The 18,069-nt window shown below is 32.6% G+C and overlaps 1 protein-coding gene across 1 annotated transcript in view; it reads left to right on the forward strand.

Annotated features, from left to right (window-relative positions):
- Nucleotides 1-7,267: 7,267 nt before the first annotated feature.
- The window catches only part of LOC120353052, a 29,793-nt gene continuing 18,991 nt past the window's right edge, over nt 7,268-18,069 (forward strand). Inside the window, exons 1-3 of the mRNA XM_039435534.1 lie at nt 7,268-7,459; nt 16,726-16,860; nt 17,444-17,600. Coding sequence (XP_039291468.1) covers nt 7,398-7,459; nt 16,726-16,860; nt 17,444-17,600 — 354 coding nt within the window. The 5' untranslated portion in view covers nt 7,268-7,397. The remainder of the gene's footprint in view (nt 7,460-16,725; nt 16,861-17,443; nt 17,601-18,069) is intronic.

Raw genomic sequence — 18,069 nt, forward strand, 5'->3', positions numbered from 1 at the left:
ATGTTGATATTTTTATGTCTTCTTGAACATCTTCTCGATTACCCACACGCACAAGCCTAGGCACTTTGTGGGCATCATCATTCCTCAGTCAAAGATGACGTAATTTTTTCAGGTACCATACGATCTGCTATATTTTTATTCAGGCCTATATTTCATTTTTTATCACGATTTATTTAGGCTTAAGCCTGTGTTAATTTTCTATAAGTTGAGTAATACTGGATAATTATTGAAAAATAAATAAATAAATTCTTGATTTTCTTATACTTATAAGGGCACCATACCTTAATTTTTCTCTGTAGAAAAAAATATTATGTTGTAATATTACATTTTCTTCTCACATTGGAATCGAATCTTCAATTCAAGATCTATGAAACTTTATAGTAAATATCAGAGTCATCAATAGACGGATAAACTTTTCGACGGAGAATTTTTTATCGTAAATGATTGTTGCATTGTTCCATGGTGTCACCGAGGCTGAGAAACAGAATAAATAGTTTATTTAAATAGAGAATATATATATGAAAGTTTAAAATAACAGTTTCAAAATAAAGTTTTATTGAGAACAGATGTAGAATGTGAATTCTAAACTTGTAAGTTATAATTTTTTGGTGACGTGTCTGTAAAAATCGACACCGAACAAGGCGTTGGCTCTGTGACTTGTAACTTAGGTTTTTCCTGTTCTGCCCTCTCTAGAAAAATGGCTGGCTACGTGTGTTGTTGTAAAATGTTGCTCTGAATCATTTTCGTTTATTAATGTTTTAAATTGAGTTTTAAACAAATTTTAGTGTTCTATTTTGTTCGTAATTTGCTATTTGTGTTTTCAAGCCAATAGCCACTGTTTTTCAACTGTAAACTAGATAAGTATTTTAGTTCGTAGTTACTCTAAAAAATTAGGCTTATAAGATATAGTTCTTTGTGTATTTGTATGAATTCATCTGAAGATTATAAGTTAATTTGCTCTGAAAACTGGATTTCTCATTCATAGGCGATAGATCCATTCACAATTTATCAAGAATCTATTTCATTGGAGCCGACAACTATCTTTAGGTTAATAGGTGTTAAATGCTATTCCAACCGATTAAGGAAAAATTGGTAGCACGGCAAATGTTACCCCTGTGGTGGGACCGAATTACAAAATAAATATGTCCCAAATGGTACACCATGAAATCCCTGGTTATAAAAAATTATTAGTAGGATAGATATCTTGATAGGTTATGAATGGTATACTGCTGAGTGGGGAATCGGTTCAAGAGAGATCAAGTTTTAATGAATCAGTGCATATTACAAAATGGCAAACATTAAAAATGATCTGAATCTTATAGCATTCTTAACACAAAAGTTTGATGAGCAAAATGCTAGGTTTGATGAGTTAAATGCTAGATTTGATGAGCAAAATGCTAAATTTGATAAGCAAAATGCTAAGTTAGACCAAATGTTTAAAAATCAAAATGCTAGGTTTGATGATATGAAGCAAGAATGTACTAGCATTAGACTAGAGCAGGTTAGTATAAACCTTCTATTGAAAAATGCACATGAAACATTGAAAGATAATCATGAAGATGAAAACAAATTGAAGCATGATAATAGTAGTGTTAAGATACAGGATCAACTCATTCAAGTTTCTGACAATGTAGGCCTAGTTACTGTTGTTGAAAAAGTCAACCTTAATGAGATAGTAGAATTGAGTAAAGAAGTAGGTAGGGAGTTGTCTTCACTGAAAGTCAACTATCATGAAAGTGATATTGCTACATTGAAGGTTAGGAAAACTATTAACAAAGTGAATAATTACATGAGACAGGTTTCTGTAGAGGTTAGGAACAATGTAAACAAAATGAATGTTGCTTTGAGTCAAGTTGATGAGTTCAACTTTCAACTGAGAATTGAAAAGATGTATGCTATGCATTCTCAAGTGAACATGACTAACTTTTGTAGGCAAAACGGCTTTGTTGAAACAAATGAACCCATGAATAAAATCATGTTCTTGAAGAAAACAAAACACAAAGTCTCCATTGATATGTTAGTATTCAAAGGTTGTTTCAAGTTGCTTTCAGAATAGCATAATCGCTACACAGTGTATGGTTAGAGTCCATAATTGTATCTTTTTTCTTTCCTGTAACCTATTTTCTTGGCCCTTAATCTTTTCAAATTTCAATTCTTTCCTGTCTTTGTGTAATGTTCAGTAAATTTCTTCTATGATGCATATCTTAACCAATCTTGTCCATAGTCATTTAAATTTGTATTTTTTTTTCTGAAATAATTTTGGAAGTTAAAATAGTAGCTTATTTTCCTAATCTTTAAATTGTTGATAAAACTTAACTTTTCTAAAATCTATCCATTGTAGTGTAAATAATTGTTTGCTTGTGGTATATTTTTTCATCATGTATCACTAATTTTGAAATTTGTGTTGTTTTAGGGAACTTATTACCCATAATTAATCTTTCTCTTCTTTGTATTGTTTTAGGGAATTTATTCACTCAGTTTTCTATTTCTCTTTTTGTATTTTTTAGGGAACTTATTTACCCATTATTCATCCTGATCATCTTTGTATTATAATCTTGAAATGTTTGTACTTATTATACAGTCTTTAAATTATAAATTATGTTATTATAATAAATAAACTTCAAAATTTGAAAGTATTAATGAATTCTGTAGCCATATATATGTGATGTATTAATGAAAGTTAGCTTGAATAATAATGTTTTCATTGAATAAAAACGTTGTGTTATATTATCAATTGAAATGAGTTAAAGGCTAAAATTTTTCTAAAGTGTTTTGTAATATATATTTTTTTTAATTTTAAAACTGTTTGTTCTATAAATTTTGATATGATTGATTATCGTTTGAAATGGATGCTGGAGTGTATGTAGAATTTTTAGTGGGGTTTGTTGATTAGAATTTTGCTGGTATGTGATTGTTTTTTGAGATGGAAACCCATTATTGCCTAAAGAAGGAATAACAGAGGTTATGACTTAGAGAGGCAGTAATGAGATAATATTTTTTGTGTTGATTACTTATGTTGATTGCCATAGATGCAAAAATAATGATTAATAATGTTGATTGCCATAGATGCAGATTACTTATGAATATTGTTTGCCTTTGAAGCAAAATATTATTGATGTTTTGAATGGCTTCTTGTTTAATGATTGATAGTAAAGTTTTGTCATGAAATGTAGTTTGTGTTTAGAACATTGAAGAGTCGAAATAAACTATAGTATCCAACAAACGATGATTGACAATATTAAATAATTTGCTTTTTATACAATTTTTGAACAAAATTAAAACTAAATAATTTTGAAACCCTGAATGATAAATCATAAATGTGAAATGAACTTGCTATAAATGAAATGTTATATTAAATGATAATGAAATGCAGATATATTATGAAATGATTGTGAATAGAAGACCAATTGTCTGAAATTACTGAAATATATATTGAAATTAATTTTTGTTGTGATGATCTGATGTTTTTTACAAATTTGATAATGATACAGGGTGTTATGAAATTCTATTTCTATTTTGAAGAATGGATTAAATTTTGATAATTGAACAGTGAATAGATGAAAATGAATTTTTTAAAAATTTATCATTGATATGTCCATATTTCACAATTTATGTATTGCTGACTGTATAATAAGATGTTAACAAATTTCAATTTCATAATATTTGAAAATAATTTTCATGTGTATTAGATTGTATTGATAGCCTAATCAAGTTTTTCTTTTAGTTTATAAGCATTTTAAGATAACAGGTACAGCACAGACATTAACATTGAAATAGTTATCATGTGAATCTCGAAATCAGCAACAAGTGAACGCCATGAAGAGTGTTAAGAACATTTGGGTGATTTTTGAACTAGTGTGACTCATCTACGCTGCGGCCTACACCAATAACTACGCCAAAATCTACGCTGATGCCTACACTAATAACTACGCCAATATCAACACTAATAACTACGCCAAAATGCCAAAATCCACGCCGATGCCTGTGCTGATGTCAATGCCTGCGCCAATGCCAATAGCTACGCCAATGCCTGCGCCAATGCCAAAATCTGCGCCAATGCTGATGCCAATGCCAATAGCTACGCCAATGCCTGCGCAAATGCTGATGCCAACACCAAAATCAACGCCGATGCCTGTGCTGATGCCAAAATCTGCGCCAATGCCAATAGCTACGCCAATGCCAATAGCTACGCCAATGCCAAAATCTGCGCCAATGCCAAAATCTGCGCCAATGCCAATATCAACGCCGATGCCAAAGCCGACACCAAAGCATACGCCAATAGCAATGCCAATGCTTATTGCTGACTCTGTATCTCAAACTTCAACACTACTACATTACCTGGAGGTAATTGCCATCCATGTTCACATTCACAACTTTGAATTCAGAATAACAGTCACAGTATCATGAAAGAATTGATTCAAAAATCCTCTCCTAAATTATTCCTGTATGCAGAAATCTAAACCTTGAAAGCTGAAAATATCAAAAAACCAAACCTTACCTAAATTAATCCTCACCTAAATTAATCCTGTATGCAGCGTCTATCTCTTTTCCAAAAAACGAATTACATTGTCATTTCAAGCCTGAAATGTACATTGTATAATTACAAATATGATACAAAATTTATGTGACTCTGTATTGAATTTGGAATGCAGCCGTCTACTACAAACATGAAGCAATGCTAACTGAGATGTCACCTGTATCGAGTTTGGAATGCAGCCATCTACTACAAGCATGAGGCAATGCTAACTGAGATGTCACCTGTATCGAGTTTGATATGCATCAGTCGACTACAAGTATCAGCCCAACACTACGTGCATCCAGATCAGCCCAACACTAACGTCATCACATTGGAGTCACACTTAACTGAAAATCATACTGAGTGCCTTAACGGACTGTTTTCCAAAATGTGCATCAATAAAATCAACCGCGTCAATAGTGAAAGAAATGAACATTTTTTGATTTATTGAAATTTTATGTGAAAATTAAATGTAACAATTCATCAATTCATTTAAAAAAAAAAAATAAATAAAAAAAATAATAAATTTTTCATTCAACATACTAAATTTTTTTTATGCAATAAAAATTAAATTTTTCTATCTATTAAATTTATGTGCAATTTCAAAAAAACTATTCTTTACATATTAAACTTTCTGTTGAGATATTTTCCTTTAAATTATAAAGCTAAATCAAAAGTAATATTGATATTCTATATTTTGAAATATTGTTTGGAAACATATAACAAACACTATTGATGAATTTTTATAATAATTTTCAATATTATAGGATGACATGTAATGTTTTTCTAGAAAAAATTGTTACTGTTCTCGAATTTAATTTTCAACAATTTTCATTAGGGTCAATGTAATTTTTTTTCTTTAAATTTTCAAACAGTAAAATTTTTTTATGTCAAGAGGGGGGTATTTGTAATATTACATTTTTCTCCTCACATTGGAATAGAATCTTCAATTCGAGATCTATGAAACTTTATAGTAAATATCAGAGTCATCAATAGACGGATAAACTTTTCGACGGAGAATTTTTTATCGTAAATGATTGTTGCATTGTTCCATGGTGTCACCGAGGCTGAGAAACAGAATAAATAGTTTATTTAAATAGAGAATATATATATGAAAGTTTAAAATAACAGTTTCAAAATAAAGTTTTATTGAGAACAGATGTAGAATGTGAATTCTAAACTTGTAAGTTATAATTTTTTGGTGACGTGTCTGTAAAAATCGACACCGAACAAGGCGTTGGCTCTGTGACTTGTAACTTAGGTTTTTCCTGTTCTGCCCTCTCTAGAAAAATGGCTGGCTACGTGTGTTGTTGTAAAATGTTGCTCTGAATCATTTTCGTTTATTAATGTTTTAAATTGAGTTTTAAACAAATTTTAGTGTTCTATTTTGTTCGTAATTTGCTATTTGTGTTTTCAAGCCAATAGCCACTGTTTTTCAACTGTAAACTAGATAAGTATTTTAGTTCGTAGTTACTCTAAAAAATTAGGCTTATAAGATATAGTTCTTTGTGTATTTGTATAAATTCATCTGAAGATTATAAGTTAATTTGCTCTGAAAACTGGATTTCTCATTCATAGGCGATAGATCCATTCACAATTTATCAAGAATCTATTTCATTGGAGCCGACAACTATCCTTAGGTTAATAGGTGTTAAATGCTATTCCAACCGATTAAGGAAAAATTGGTAGCACGGCAATGTTTACTACATTTTCTAGAGTGATTAGCCTATTATGTTACCGTATTCAATATTCAATACAATATATTCCTGAAGCTCAAATTTTCTAGTATTCAACTACTGGCTTTCACTCAGTACACGTTAACCTTCAATTTCTAAGATTTTTCACTGATAAAGATGATGTCCAAATCAACCAAAGGCTTGTGCGTGTAGGTATAGCGGGATACGGCAGTGATGTCTTGGAGTCTTTCAAGGTAAGTTCCAGATGTCTTGATGTCATGTCTCCAGACATGCCGTGATGTCTTGAAGTTCAGTGATGTCTAAGGTAGGCTCCGAACTACTCAATTTCAAGAATTGATTATTTTCTGGAAATGAAGTGTTAGCTTTCTTCATGAATCTCTTTCATTAATTGTTTTTTGAAATCTAGTGTTGCTTACTTCTTAGACACTTTACTTTTCTTCTTAGATTACTTTTATTACATTTTTTTTGAAAAATCAGTGGTAAATTGTTTTATGAATTTCATCATTCTTGATTTCTTTCATCAATATTTTCTTCCGAAATACAAAGTTAACTTATTTTTAAAAAAATTCTTGATTTCTTTGAGCTTTTTAGTTTGACAGTGTGATAGCTGGCTTGGGTTCTTGTGGACTAGAAAAGTTCTGAGCCTTTGCTAGCTTTTCCCCACTTGGATGCAAACCAGGTTCACAGCTGATAGTGTTTGATAGTTGACACAGGTCGTTGACAATTTTTGAACACTTTTTTATTAATTTTAAATAAATAGATTCAATTCCTCATCAGGTAAGATTCACAAAAGCAAAGAAAAATAACAATTCATTTCCAATAGATTCCATTTTTTATATGATTTATGAAACTTGAAAGAAATACAACAATTTTCCACAAATAAATTCTATTTCTCGTAAATGATTCACAAAATGAAAGTTCAAAAAAATAATATCTATTGAGTGTACTGGATCAGAGGCAAAGTCTTCACCAGTTCAAAGTTTTCTATATGATAATTTTCTTCCATAGCGTTTTATCATTCACCTTACAAACGCGCTGTAGATCGAATCAGTCTGTGTTTTGCTGAAGACATTGATAGAATATTTTAAATTAATTATTCTGTCGCTTTCTGACAAAAAAGAGATGATCATCGTTGATGCTTCTAGATAAATCCATCAGTTACAGTTTGACATTCGGGTGACAAGATGCATAAAATTGTCAGTTTATTGTTTGGCTTTTCTGCTGTGGTCATCTTCATTTTACAGCTGTAAGTATTGTCTTATCTCTGGGCTATGTAGAGATGTAATGAACCACTATAGTGAGGTCCACGTTATAATGACAGTGGAGAAAGATAGCAGCACAACGTTACCGATCCTCTGTCCTGTTAATGCCTTCTATAGACGGTAGCTGATACAGGTTTATCAATGCAATATTAACTGTTCATTCTCGTTTAAAATAATATGTTATATTTTATTAAGCAAGAAATTATATTTTCAATAATTTCATAATGAACTGCAATGATTGACATGAAATATTTTGTTAACTAATTATCAATTCTACATTTTTAATGGATGACGTGGTAACAGAGCAAAGATAGAAAGAGATAGCGCTATCAACTCTGTTGAATGATAGACAAGGATAGCAATACCATTGCTAATCTAACACTGCCATTATAACGTGGACCTCACTATAGTATATTAAATAATCTCAGTTATAGAAATTATTAATAGATCATTAACAGCTATATCACTATTTTCCACTGATTGAAATATATTGAGAAGTCATTAATCATTACCACAGCGTCCTTAAAATATTTGCGAATTCCCAGAGAGAGTTCAGCAGGGTTTAAAACAATAGAATAATCACCAACGATTTTTCTTCAAGAGGTTAACAATTTAAGTTTGTGAGGGTTTAGTAGATAAATTTACTAAATTTTGTGTTAGAATTACGTCATTTATATTTTGGGTGGTTGGTAACCACTGATTATTTCATTAGAACCAGTTTTATTAATTGACCGAACGGAATGAGGTCTAAGATTCAAGTCGACTGTTTGGCATTTCTCTTAATGTTTAAATGTTTATATGTTTATATGTTTATATGTTGCGCATTTACGGCGAAACGCGGTAATAGATTTTTATGAAATTTGACAGGTATGTTCCTTTTTAAATTGCGGGTCGACGTATATACAAGGTTTTTGGAAATTTTGCATTTCAAGGATAATATAAAAGGAAAAAGGAGCCTCCTTCATAAGCTAATATCAGAGTAAGAATCAGACTATAGAATTATTCATCATTAGCCGTCAGGCTCGCTTCGCTCGCCATATCCGTGTAGCCAGGGGGCTCCACCCCCTGGACCTCCGACTGGATCGTTCAAGAATCAGATCAGCGGGCTCGCTTCGCTCGCCTGCATGTAGACCTCAGCGAAACCTCTGTACCGAATTCTGGACCCCCGACTGGATTGTCCAAGAATGAGATCAGCGGGCTCGCTTCGCTCGCCTGCATGTAGACCTAAGCGGAAACTCAGTACCGAATTTGAACGTATTATGTCAATTTGATCTCGAAAAACACCTGTTACTATATCGGCGTATCTTTGGCGAACAAAATTCTTCCACCCCAGCTAAACCTGTGTACTGAATTTTTTTAATATATTTCCATCAATTATTGAAAAAGGTGAGGAAACGCAGAAAAGCTGAGAAAACGTTTATTTTGGGCGTATCTTTGGCGTTATTTCAAATTCCTTCTAACACAACATTATTGCACCCCAGCTGAGCTTCTGTAGTAAATTTGAACATTTTCTGTTTATTTGTTCTCGATAAAGCTGAGAAAACGCTAAAAAAGCAGATTTTGGGCGTATCTTTGGAAATTTTTCCAAATCCGTTCTTATTGCGCCTCTAAAGGGCCAACTGAACACACCTACCAAATTTGAAATGTTATGTCATATTTTTATCATTATGTTAGGACGATCCAGTCGGGGTCCAGACTAAACGTCTGGCTAAACGGATATGGCGAGCGAAGCGAGCCTGACGGCTAGTAATATATAATAATATTCCCAGGAATAGCTCTGATTGAAGTAGCAGTACCCAATCTATTTTTCCGCGATAAATCAGGACCTCCTAAATAGGTATTTAGGAGGTACTGGATAAATTGGTATTCATGAGGTCCTGGATAAATGCATAATCATGATTTCAATCTTCAACTTTGTCCCAACCTAACAGAATCAACTCAATTTAATTTTTTTTTTGTCAACCTGGCAAGATTTTTAATTTAGTTACCAGAACAACTGTTTCGAAGACGTACTCTCTCTAGATTATAGCTCTATATTAACATATGGTATGGACATTTCAATTATAGTTTTAAGATATTGGAATAAGAAGAATATACATCCTAAGAGACGAACTTTAAACCCTTAAAAACCACCCTTAGAGTTGAAATATCGCCAAAAGATTTCTTAGTGCGCCTCTAAAGGGCCAAACCTACCAAATTTGAACGTTTTTGGTCCGGTAGATTTTTAGTTCTGCGAGTGAGTGAGTGATTGAGTGAGTCAGTCAGTCAGTCAGTCAGTGAGTGAGTGCACTACCTCCGTAAACGGAGGTAGTGGTGAGTGTCATTTCGCTTTTATATATATAGATAAATCAGCTGACAAGGCATTACACAGATGGGTGGACAAGCCAATCTATTGCTGTATTTCCATAAGGTCTACCGAAAACATATTCTTCTCAATCAATTGGTAGTAATATATCTCAGTAAAGTGTTGAATTGAGAAAAAATAAAAAATAGGTTGTATCAGTGTTTCAAAGATAAATTTAATATTTTCATATTTGTTGATTGTCAATAGATGGTCCAGGAAATATGCAATGTGATTCAGTGTTGAATTGAGAAAAAATAAAAAATAGGTTGTATCAGTGTTTCAAAGATAAATTTAATATTTTCATAGTTGTTGATTGTCAATAGATGGTCCAGGAAATATGCAATGTGACTCAGTGTTGAATTGAGAAAAAATAAAAAATAGGTTGTATCAGTGTTTCAAAGATAAATTTAATATTTTCATAGTAGTTGTTGATTGTCAATAGATGGTCCAGGAAATATGCAATGTACAATGAATCACACAAAATTCCATATTCTTTCCATCTCCCATTTTAGGATGAATATAAGCTAAGCTAAACTCGGAAAAAAATGTAATTAGTCTGTCATTCTTCAGTAATTAATGAATGCAATTTGAAGAACTCTCTTTCATGATGTGAATGATGTTTTTCCAACATTTTCCAGTTCCTCAATGATAGGGGCGAGTGATAATATAATTTGTATAGGTCTTCTAAGGAACGATTATCTACAGCTGGTACCAATCAACTACACTAACTTCAACTCCAAACAACCGTTTTAATACCGTACCAGTACACAATTTATCACAGGGTGACGTGTTTATTAAACAGCTAATAACTTCAGATGCAAAATCATATCATCACAATATATGATCTTGAATCATGATGATCACCGTTCTTCAGTAGCCGCTCGGCCGAAAATTTCGAAAACATAGGTCTGTAAAATAAATTAATAAATGATTATTATCAGCCCCTTTATTGAAATTTCTGGTCGGAAACCATCCCCAATATTCACACAACATATTGTCGAAATGTCATGCCGTTCTGTCAAGTAGTTTTCGAGTCTATAGCGAACAAACAAACACACATTCATTTATATATATATATATATATATATATAGATTGGATGGAGTAAAATAATACAGGTTGAGTAGAAAAATAGGTTGGTAGTAAGTTTAGGATTGTTTCTGAACAAGATTTGAGTTTTGTCACTTTATTGGGTTGGAACTAAGTTGAAGAACTCATCTATAATATAATAATGAAGGAAGGAATTGGCTTCTACACGTATGAGATGGGAAAAACACGAATGACGCAGAACTACTGACCTGATTAACTCGAAATTTTGCAGATATACTGTGAATTAACCGAGGATGGCTATAGGCCCATTTTGAATTCTTCCAGATTTTAATTGACCCTTTAGTTAATTGTTAAGTTTAGTTTTTAGTTAATTGGACCCTTGAAATACATGTATGACTTGAGTCAAAGCTATCACTATAGGGATTTTAGGGAGAATTTCCCCTAAAGGGGAAACTTGGAAACATGCCGACGTATCCCTTTCACTGACACTAAAATTTCCACTAGGCTATAGCTATTGACAAGTGCGAAGTATTGCCGATACATGTTATAATTGTCGTTCGAATTAACGACTCTAGTACTGTATTCACTCAATTTTTCCGAACGTTGACAGATCTTTTCTTATAATGTAAAAACATGAAAGAATCATGAAAATTCATTATTAAATCTTTGAAAAATAATTTATTTTGTCGAATAAAGTAATTGTGATTATTTTAACAAGAATGAACAACAGTTAATGGTTACATCTGATATCAATAGCTTCACTCTTTAGAAGGCAGTGACAAGGCAGAGATTGTTTTCTCCATTGCCAATAAACGAGGACCTCACCATAGTAAAAAGTATGTTCTTAATTTGTTCTTCACCAATACTCACTTATTATCCTCTCATCAATGTTCATTACATTACAATCCAAGATTGTATAAAAACAGTTTTCACAATATCTCATATAATTTTTCAATTACTGTAGGTACTTCTGAATTCAATTTATTCATTAGAATTTGAACATCTACTCACTTCCTCAATTACTTACCCATTTCACTATTTAATCTTATTTTGAAATTTTTCAACTTTTAATCAAATTAAAATTATTTTAATGCACGATAGCTTGTGCAGTTACAAACTAGCGAATCTCTTTCTGAATCAAGAATTTAATTTGCTACAAAAACTTCTCAAAAAGCAATAATAATGTTTTTCTAGGTGAGTCTGTTTCCGCAATAGCAGTCACAGATTGCTGTAAATTCCCATACGCAGTTACAAATTGGCATGAATGAATAAATAGTTCCTCAAATCTATATGAATACAAATTGAGCCTCAAATTTTGATATTCAATAACTGCACCGAATTTGATGATTTTTTTCAGTTGTGTTCGTTATGTTCAGGACCAGATTCAAGGCCTATCAAATTTATAATAAGATTCTAGGACTCTTTCCTACGGTCCTTCAAAGTTTACATGAGAAGATTTGTGAGCTGGCCACACACAGAAATAAAAATCAGATGTTATAATCATTGCGTCATACAACAACCGTCGGTAGATCTGTTCTATTTTCTTCCTATTGATTCACAAAATTCTAATTCTATTAATACGATGCGGTACGAACGACGATCAAACTTGGGTCGTAGTACTCGAAATGCTGTAAATTAAGAATAATCGCGTTACATACATACAGACAAAAGTAAATCGAGTTGAAACATAGACCTCACTACGTTCGGTCAAAAATACAAACTGCTGAACAACTAACTAAGCACATAGGAAGTCCATATTGAGATAATTATAAATGTAAATACTGATCTATTAGTATAGCACCTGAAGCTTTAGACCTTGCATAAAATTTTCTCAGGTTTATTTAAAACTTTTTGTAGTTAAAATGTTTTGTTAGTATGTTTTAAGTATTCGCTATATATTTTAAGGGTGGGGACTCTCCCCCCCGTGGGGCGGTAACCCCCCCCCCGTAAGCCATAACCGGAAAATAAAAAAAAAATAACGGAATCGTATTTTACATATTATTTGAAGAAAAATCTTCCTTACGACTTTTCCTGAAAATGCTTTCCCTTGGAGTTACAGCGGTTTGAAAATTTGAATTTTCACCCCTCAAATCCACGGTTTCCCCTTAATAAATCGAAAAGTACACGTCAGAAAATGAAGTTTAATGGCTTAAAAGAAAACTAATTGAAACTGGAAAAAAATCAGCTTTTTTTTGCGGCTATTGGGAAAATAGTTACAGTTCATCAAAGATGGCACTGTCACTGACAACTCTCATTTTTCACTCTTTACCCCCAATTTTCTCAGAAATGGCAATTTCTACACAAAAAATTGTAAGGACCTTTTTTTAAATATTTGAATTTGCTTCAATTTGAGACCAGTTAGAGGTCTCTAACATTCTTCAAAGGAAAGTTATGACCAAAAAAAAAAATTTTTTTTTTGGCCGGAAGAAAATGGCCTGTGGAAAGCGAGGGAAATTTCCGAACTGAAAATCCAAATAGCTGGTGCTTAAACATATAATTTCACATACTCACACAAATTTTGATGTACTTGCTAAGTACACTTTTTGATCCAGACAATTTTATGTAATTCGAAACGTGCATTTTTTCAACGAATGTTACAGTTTTCCAGAGAAAATAAGAGTGGGAAATGTATTCAGTATACAATAAAATTACACATATGTTTGCCGCCATTTCCACGAGTTTTCCGAAACTTTTTTCCCCGTGTAGGACCCGCGTATCTTATAACATGGCCATTTTTAGCCCTAAATTAAATTTTAATTGCTCCAATTTTGTCCATAAATTTTAAGCTGAGAAGTCTTGTATTGAAAAACAAAAATACTAACGACAAGTAATTTTTTTATAAATAAATTTTCAACATAAACATTTTGTTTTTACTTCTCTTTCGTTATAAAAAAACAAGTATTTTATCTTCGGCACAAGTATTTTAATTGTGAGACAGGATGTGGATCCAGATGCGGGTGTAGAAAGGGAGGTGTACACTGTTCACCAGCTTGCTTAAATGCAGAGAATTGGTTGTACAAACAATCCACAACCAATCCTCAACAACAACGCTGACATTCTAGAACAACAATTAGCAACTACTATGGGAGACGATAATACTGTTTGAATATTTTAAATAATGTAACTTTTTAAACAATTTAAAAAAATTGTAAAAATATTTTATTTATTAATAAAGTGTACTTTGGTTTCATTAATTATTGTTTCAAATTATTTTTTATATCGGTACCCTTTAAAAAAAAAAAAAAAATCATGAAAATCGAATGCAATTTAGCACTTTTGCCCTTAAGGGTAGCCCTTTGACCCATAAAATTGCAGGGAAAATTAAATTTATAAAATTTTTGTTCTAATTCTTTAAGTTGCTTAACATTAAAACAACATTCAAATAAATTTTTATAATAATTTAACGCTACATACACATTTTGCCCTTAAGGGCTGCCCTTTGGGTTTTGGATGATGGAATATATAAAATTCAAACATTTCAATTCATTTTTTAAATCGCTGCCCTTTTAAACACACGCAGTAAAAATTTTTATTGAAATATAACGAAAGTTACCAAATGTTGCCCATAAATGTGCCCTTTTTAACCCTTACGTTGGGCTCATTTTGTATCTCACATTGGTATTTAACTAATTTTTAATATTTCAAAAAAATTTGGGCCTTTAATTAATTATTTTCGCATTTTTTTCGAAATTTTATAACTTTTTTTTATTTTACCCATTTTTACCCCTTTTTTAACCCTTAAAGGGTTAAATTCAATTTTCCCCGCCCTGAAAACTTATAGCGTTTTTTCTACACATCCTAACGAACAATTTGAGCTAATAAAGATTAAAATCGAGGCTGTGGTTTTTTTTTGTTTCACTTTTCGATATTTACGGTTTCAGGTGCTATACTATATATAGATAAAAATCGAGCATCAAATTTTGACATTCAATAACTTTTTTTTGTGTGCACCGAATTTGAAGATTTTTATTAAGTTGTGTTTGTTATGTTCAGGAGCAGGTTTATACCCTATCAAATTTATGATCAGACTCCATGACTATCTTCTACGGTCCTTTGAAGTTGACATGTAATCCTTATGGGAGAAGATATGAGAGCTGGCCTCACATAGAAATAAAAATCAGCTGTTATAATCATTGCGTCATACAACAGCCGTTGGTAGATCTGTTATTCAATTTTCTTTCTACTGATCCACAACATTTTAATAATACCGCGGTGCAAACGACGTCCAAACCTGGGTCGTAGAACTCGGAATGCTGTAAATTTAGAATAAGCACGGGAAAATCCGCAGCAAGGAGACATATACCATTCAATTTCCCAGCAAGCTGCATTCAACTATATCTGAAAATACAAACTGCTGAACAACCAACTAAGCACATAGGAAGTCCATATTGAGATATAAATTGTAATACTGATTGTTGGATAATTTTCATTAAATATAGTGCTAAAAGGCTAAGCACACGTGAGGAGGCGCGGCTTGGTGATACAAAGGTTGATCTTATGGAGATTGCCTTATCACACCGTTCCACGCCATGCCCGATTCAGTGTGTGTGAGTTCTTCCATCCAAAACAATAAGCAAGAAGCACCTAAATGCAAAATGCCGCATCGCACCTCCTCAGGTGTGTATCAAGCTAAAGTTTGCCATGAGATGCATTAACTATTTGGCGGTACGAAGTTCGCCGGGCCAGCTAGTACATAATAATAGTTGCTGAATTATTTTTCCAGGGGAAGTTCTGAATTGCTGCATGTTTCTCTATGTAGTCGCAGACTAGTATGATCTAAATATCTTATGTTGAGAGGACTTCAATATTGGAGTTTTTTTAGCTTTGTCATTATTTTATAGACACAAACTGTTAAAATTTGGTACACAGGCACATTTTTTCAGGTTTCGGGACACAGGTCAAGTAATGGCAGTGCTTAATTAGGGGATTTCTTTTCTCAAGTTCTTCATCGAATTTTCAAATCATTTTTCTACATTTCTCTAGTGAATTCATACTGAAAAGGGTAGATATTGATGACTGTGAGTCCCCAACATCATTCCTGTTTCAAATTTTGTAGAAATATTAGACTGGAATACAATAATTCTCATAATATCTCATCCAAGTCTCTAATCAAGGAATAATTGAACATTATTATTTTCCAATTCTGATAAGAATTGAGATTTTTGTAACTCTGCGCAACATAATTAGAATAAAAGTGGTGATTGAATCGAGCCTGCAAGTCTCTTTCGATTTTTTAGCTCAGAGAAACTAGGAGGAATGAAAAATGCGGGTGAGCGAAGCGAGCCTGCTGATCTTTTTTTTTCAATGATCCAGCCAGGGGTCCAGATGGGTGAGCGAAGCAAGGCTATAGTGAGGTCCACGTTATAATGGCAGTGTTTGATTGTCAATGGTATTGCTATCCTTGTCTATCATTCAACAAAGCGGATAGCGCTATCTCTTTCTCGCTATGCTCTGTTGCCAGATCGACTTTCAACAATGTAGAATTAATTATCAATTAACAAAATATTTCATCTTAATTTTTTGTAAAGCTTTTTTGTATTTTATTTTTGGCAAATACATTATGAAATAATTGAAAAATAAAATTTCTTGCTTGATAATACAGTAATGTAATAATTGATTATTTTGAACAAGAATGAGCTGTTGATATTACATCAATAAACCTTCTTCAACTACCGTCTATAGAAGGCATTGACAAGACAGATGATCGCCAACGTTTTTCTCCTATCTTCCTCCACTGTCATTATAACGTGAACCTTACTAAAGTGTCGAATATTGAAAAACAATTGTGATGTTTATTCCATTGTTTGTCTTTACCTGCAATTAGTAAATTTGCATTTGAATTTTATATTACTTTTCAGACATGTTAATGGAGTATGTGCAAGATATATGGAAATTAAGCAACCACTTGACGTACAATTGGGATATAATGTTGAGATTACACTACTTCCACCTGAAGATCCGTCAAAAACTAAATTTGTTCATGGAGATGTAAGGTAATTTTGAATGAAATTCTCAATTTTTCAATTATTCATTCATCAATTTAAGCGGTCATCCATTGGATCAAAAATCAAATTGTTCGCAACAAACAAATTGGGCGCAAATGTACAAAAAGTCACTCAGTGATCATTTTCGGGTAACAGTCGTGAAAGATGTCTCAATCTCTTCTTTAGGGCTATAGTCCGAGAGATATAATATTATACTTTTAACATGGAGAGAGGAAACCTACTTGTGGTTGTACAGTTAGTATGATGGACAGAGTGAGTGAGTGGGACAGAGTGAGTGTAGAGTGGAGTAGTTAAGTTGAGTTAGCATGCTGGATTCTGACACGAAATAAGTAGGTAAAATATTTCTTTACTGAAACCAAGAGAATGAATCATGTTTCGACTGCTTATTTGTAAATGATCACTATAAGATACTCTGAGGTTTCGTATCTAATCTAGGAGTACATCCAGATACAGCAAGTAAGCATTGCATCAGTCTTCAATCCATTTCATTGTTCATTCATTTATTTATCTCTAAATTTAGGTTTGAATCATTATGAAAGATTAATAATTTTTACCAACTATCTTTTTTCAGATGTGATTTAATGGACAATATACCTTATGCAGACGCATTGCCTCATTTCAGTATCACAACAAAAATATCACGAGTCAATCCTGTTAGTGTAAATAAAACCGGATCTTGGTATCTCGCTGATGATCATCCTTTAACATTTTACAAATGCACCACACAGGTAACAGGAAAACATGTTCTCTCTCTAGTTATCAACAATCCCATGAATTCAACCATAAGAATAAGGAAATGCCTATGTCTTTAATGATTTCATGATTCAACTAAATGATGCTGAGTCGCTAAACAGTCATGTCTTCCATTACTGGCAAGCAGGCTCGCTTCGCTTGCCTTATCCATCTAGAATAAATCTCTGGACGCTAGACAATTTGTATAGGCCACGTCATGAGAGAATTACATAAATCATTACATAGGCCTTGTAAGGTGGTAAATTGCAAATCCCTTACAGATGATACGATGTTCTTGATATTTATAAGAGCAGTTGCTAAATTCCCTCTTTTGCGAATAAATTCACAAAAAATTAAGGCCGTCCGGCTCGCAAAATTACTGGGTTCAAACCTCAGCTCTAGCTCAGTGGTAGATACATGAATTTTCCAAATACAATTAATCACCATAAGGTTCAATGACCGGTG

This window comes from Nilaparvata lugens, chromosome 9, assembly GCF_014356525.2.
Source record: "Nilaparvata lugens isolate BPH chromosome 9, ASM1435652v1, whole genome shotgun sequence".
In the NCBI taxonomy this organism is placed as follows: Eukaryota; Metazoa; Arthropoda; class Insecta; order Hemiptera; family Delphacidae; genus Nilaparvata; species Nilaparvata lugens.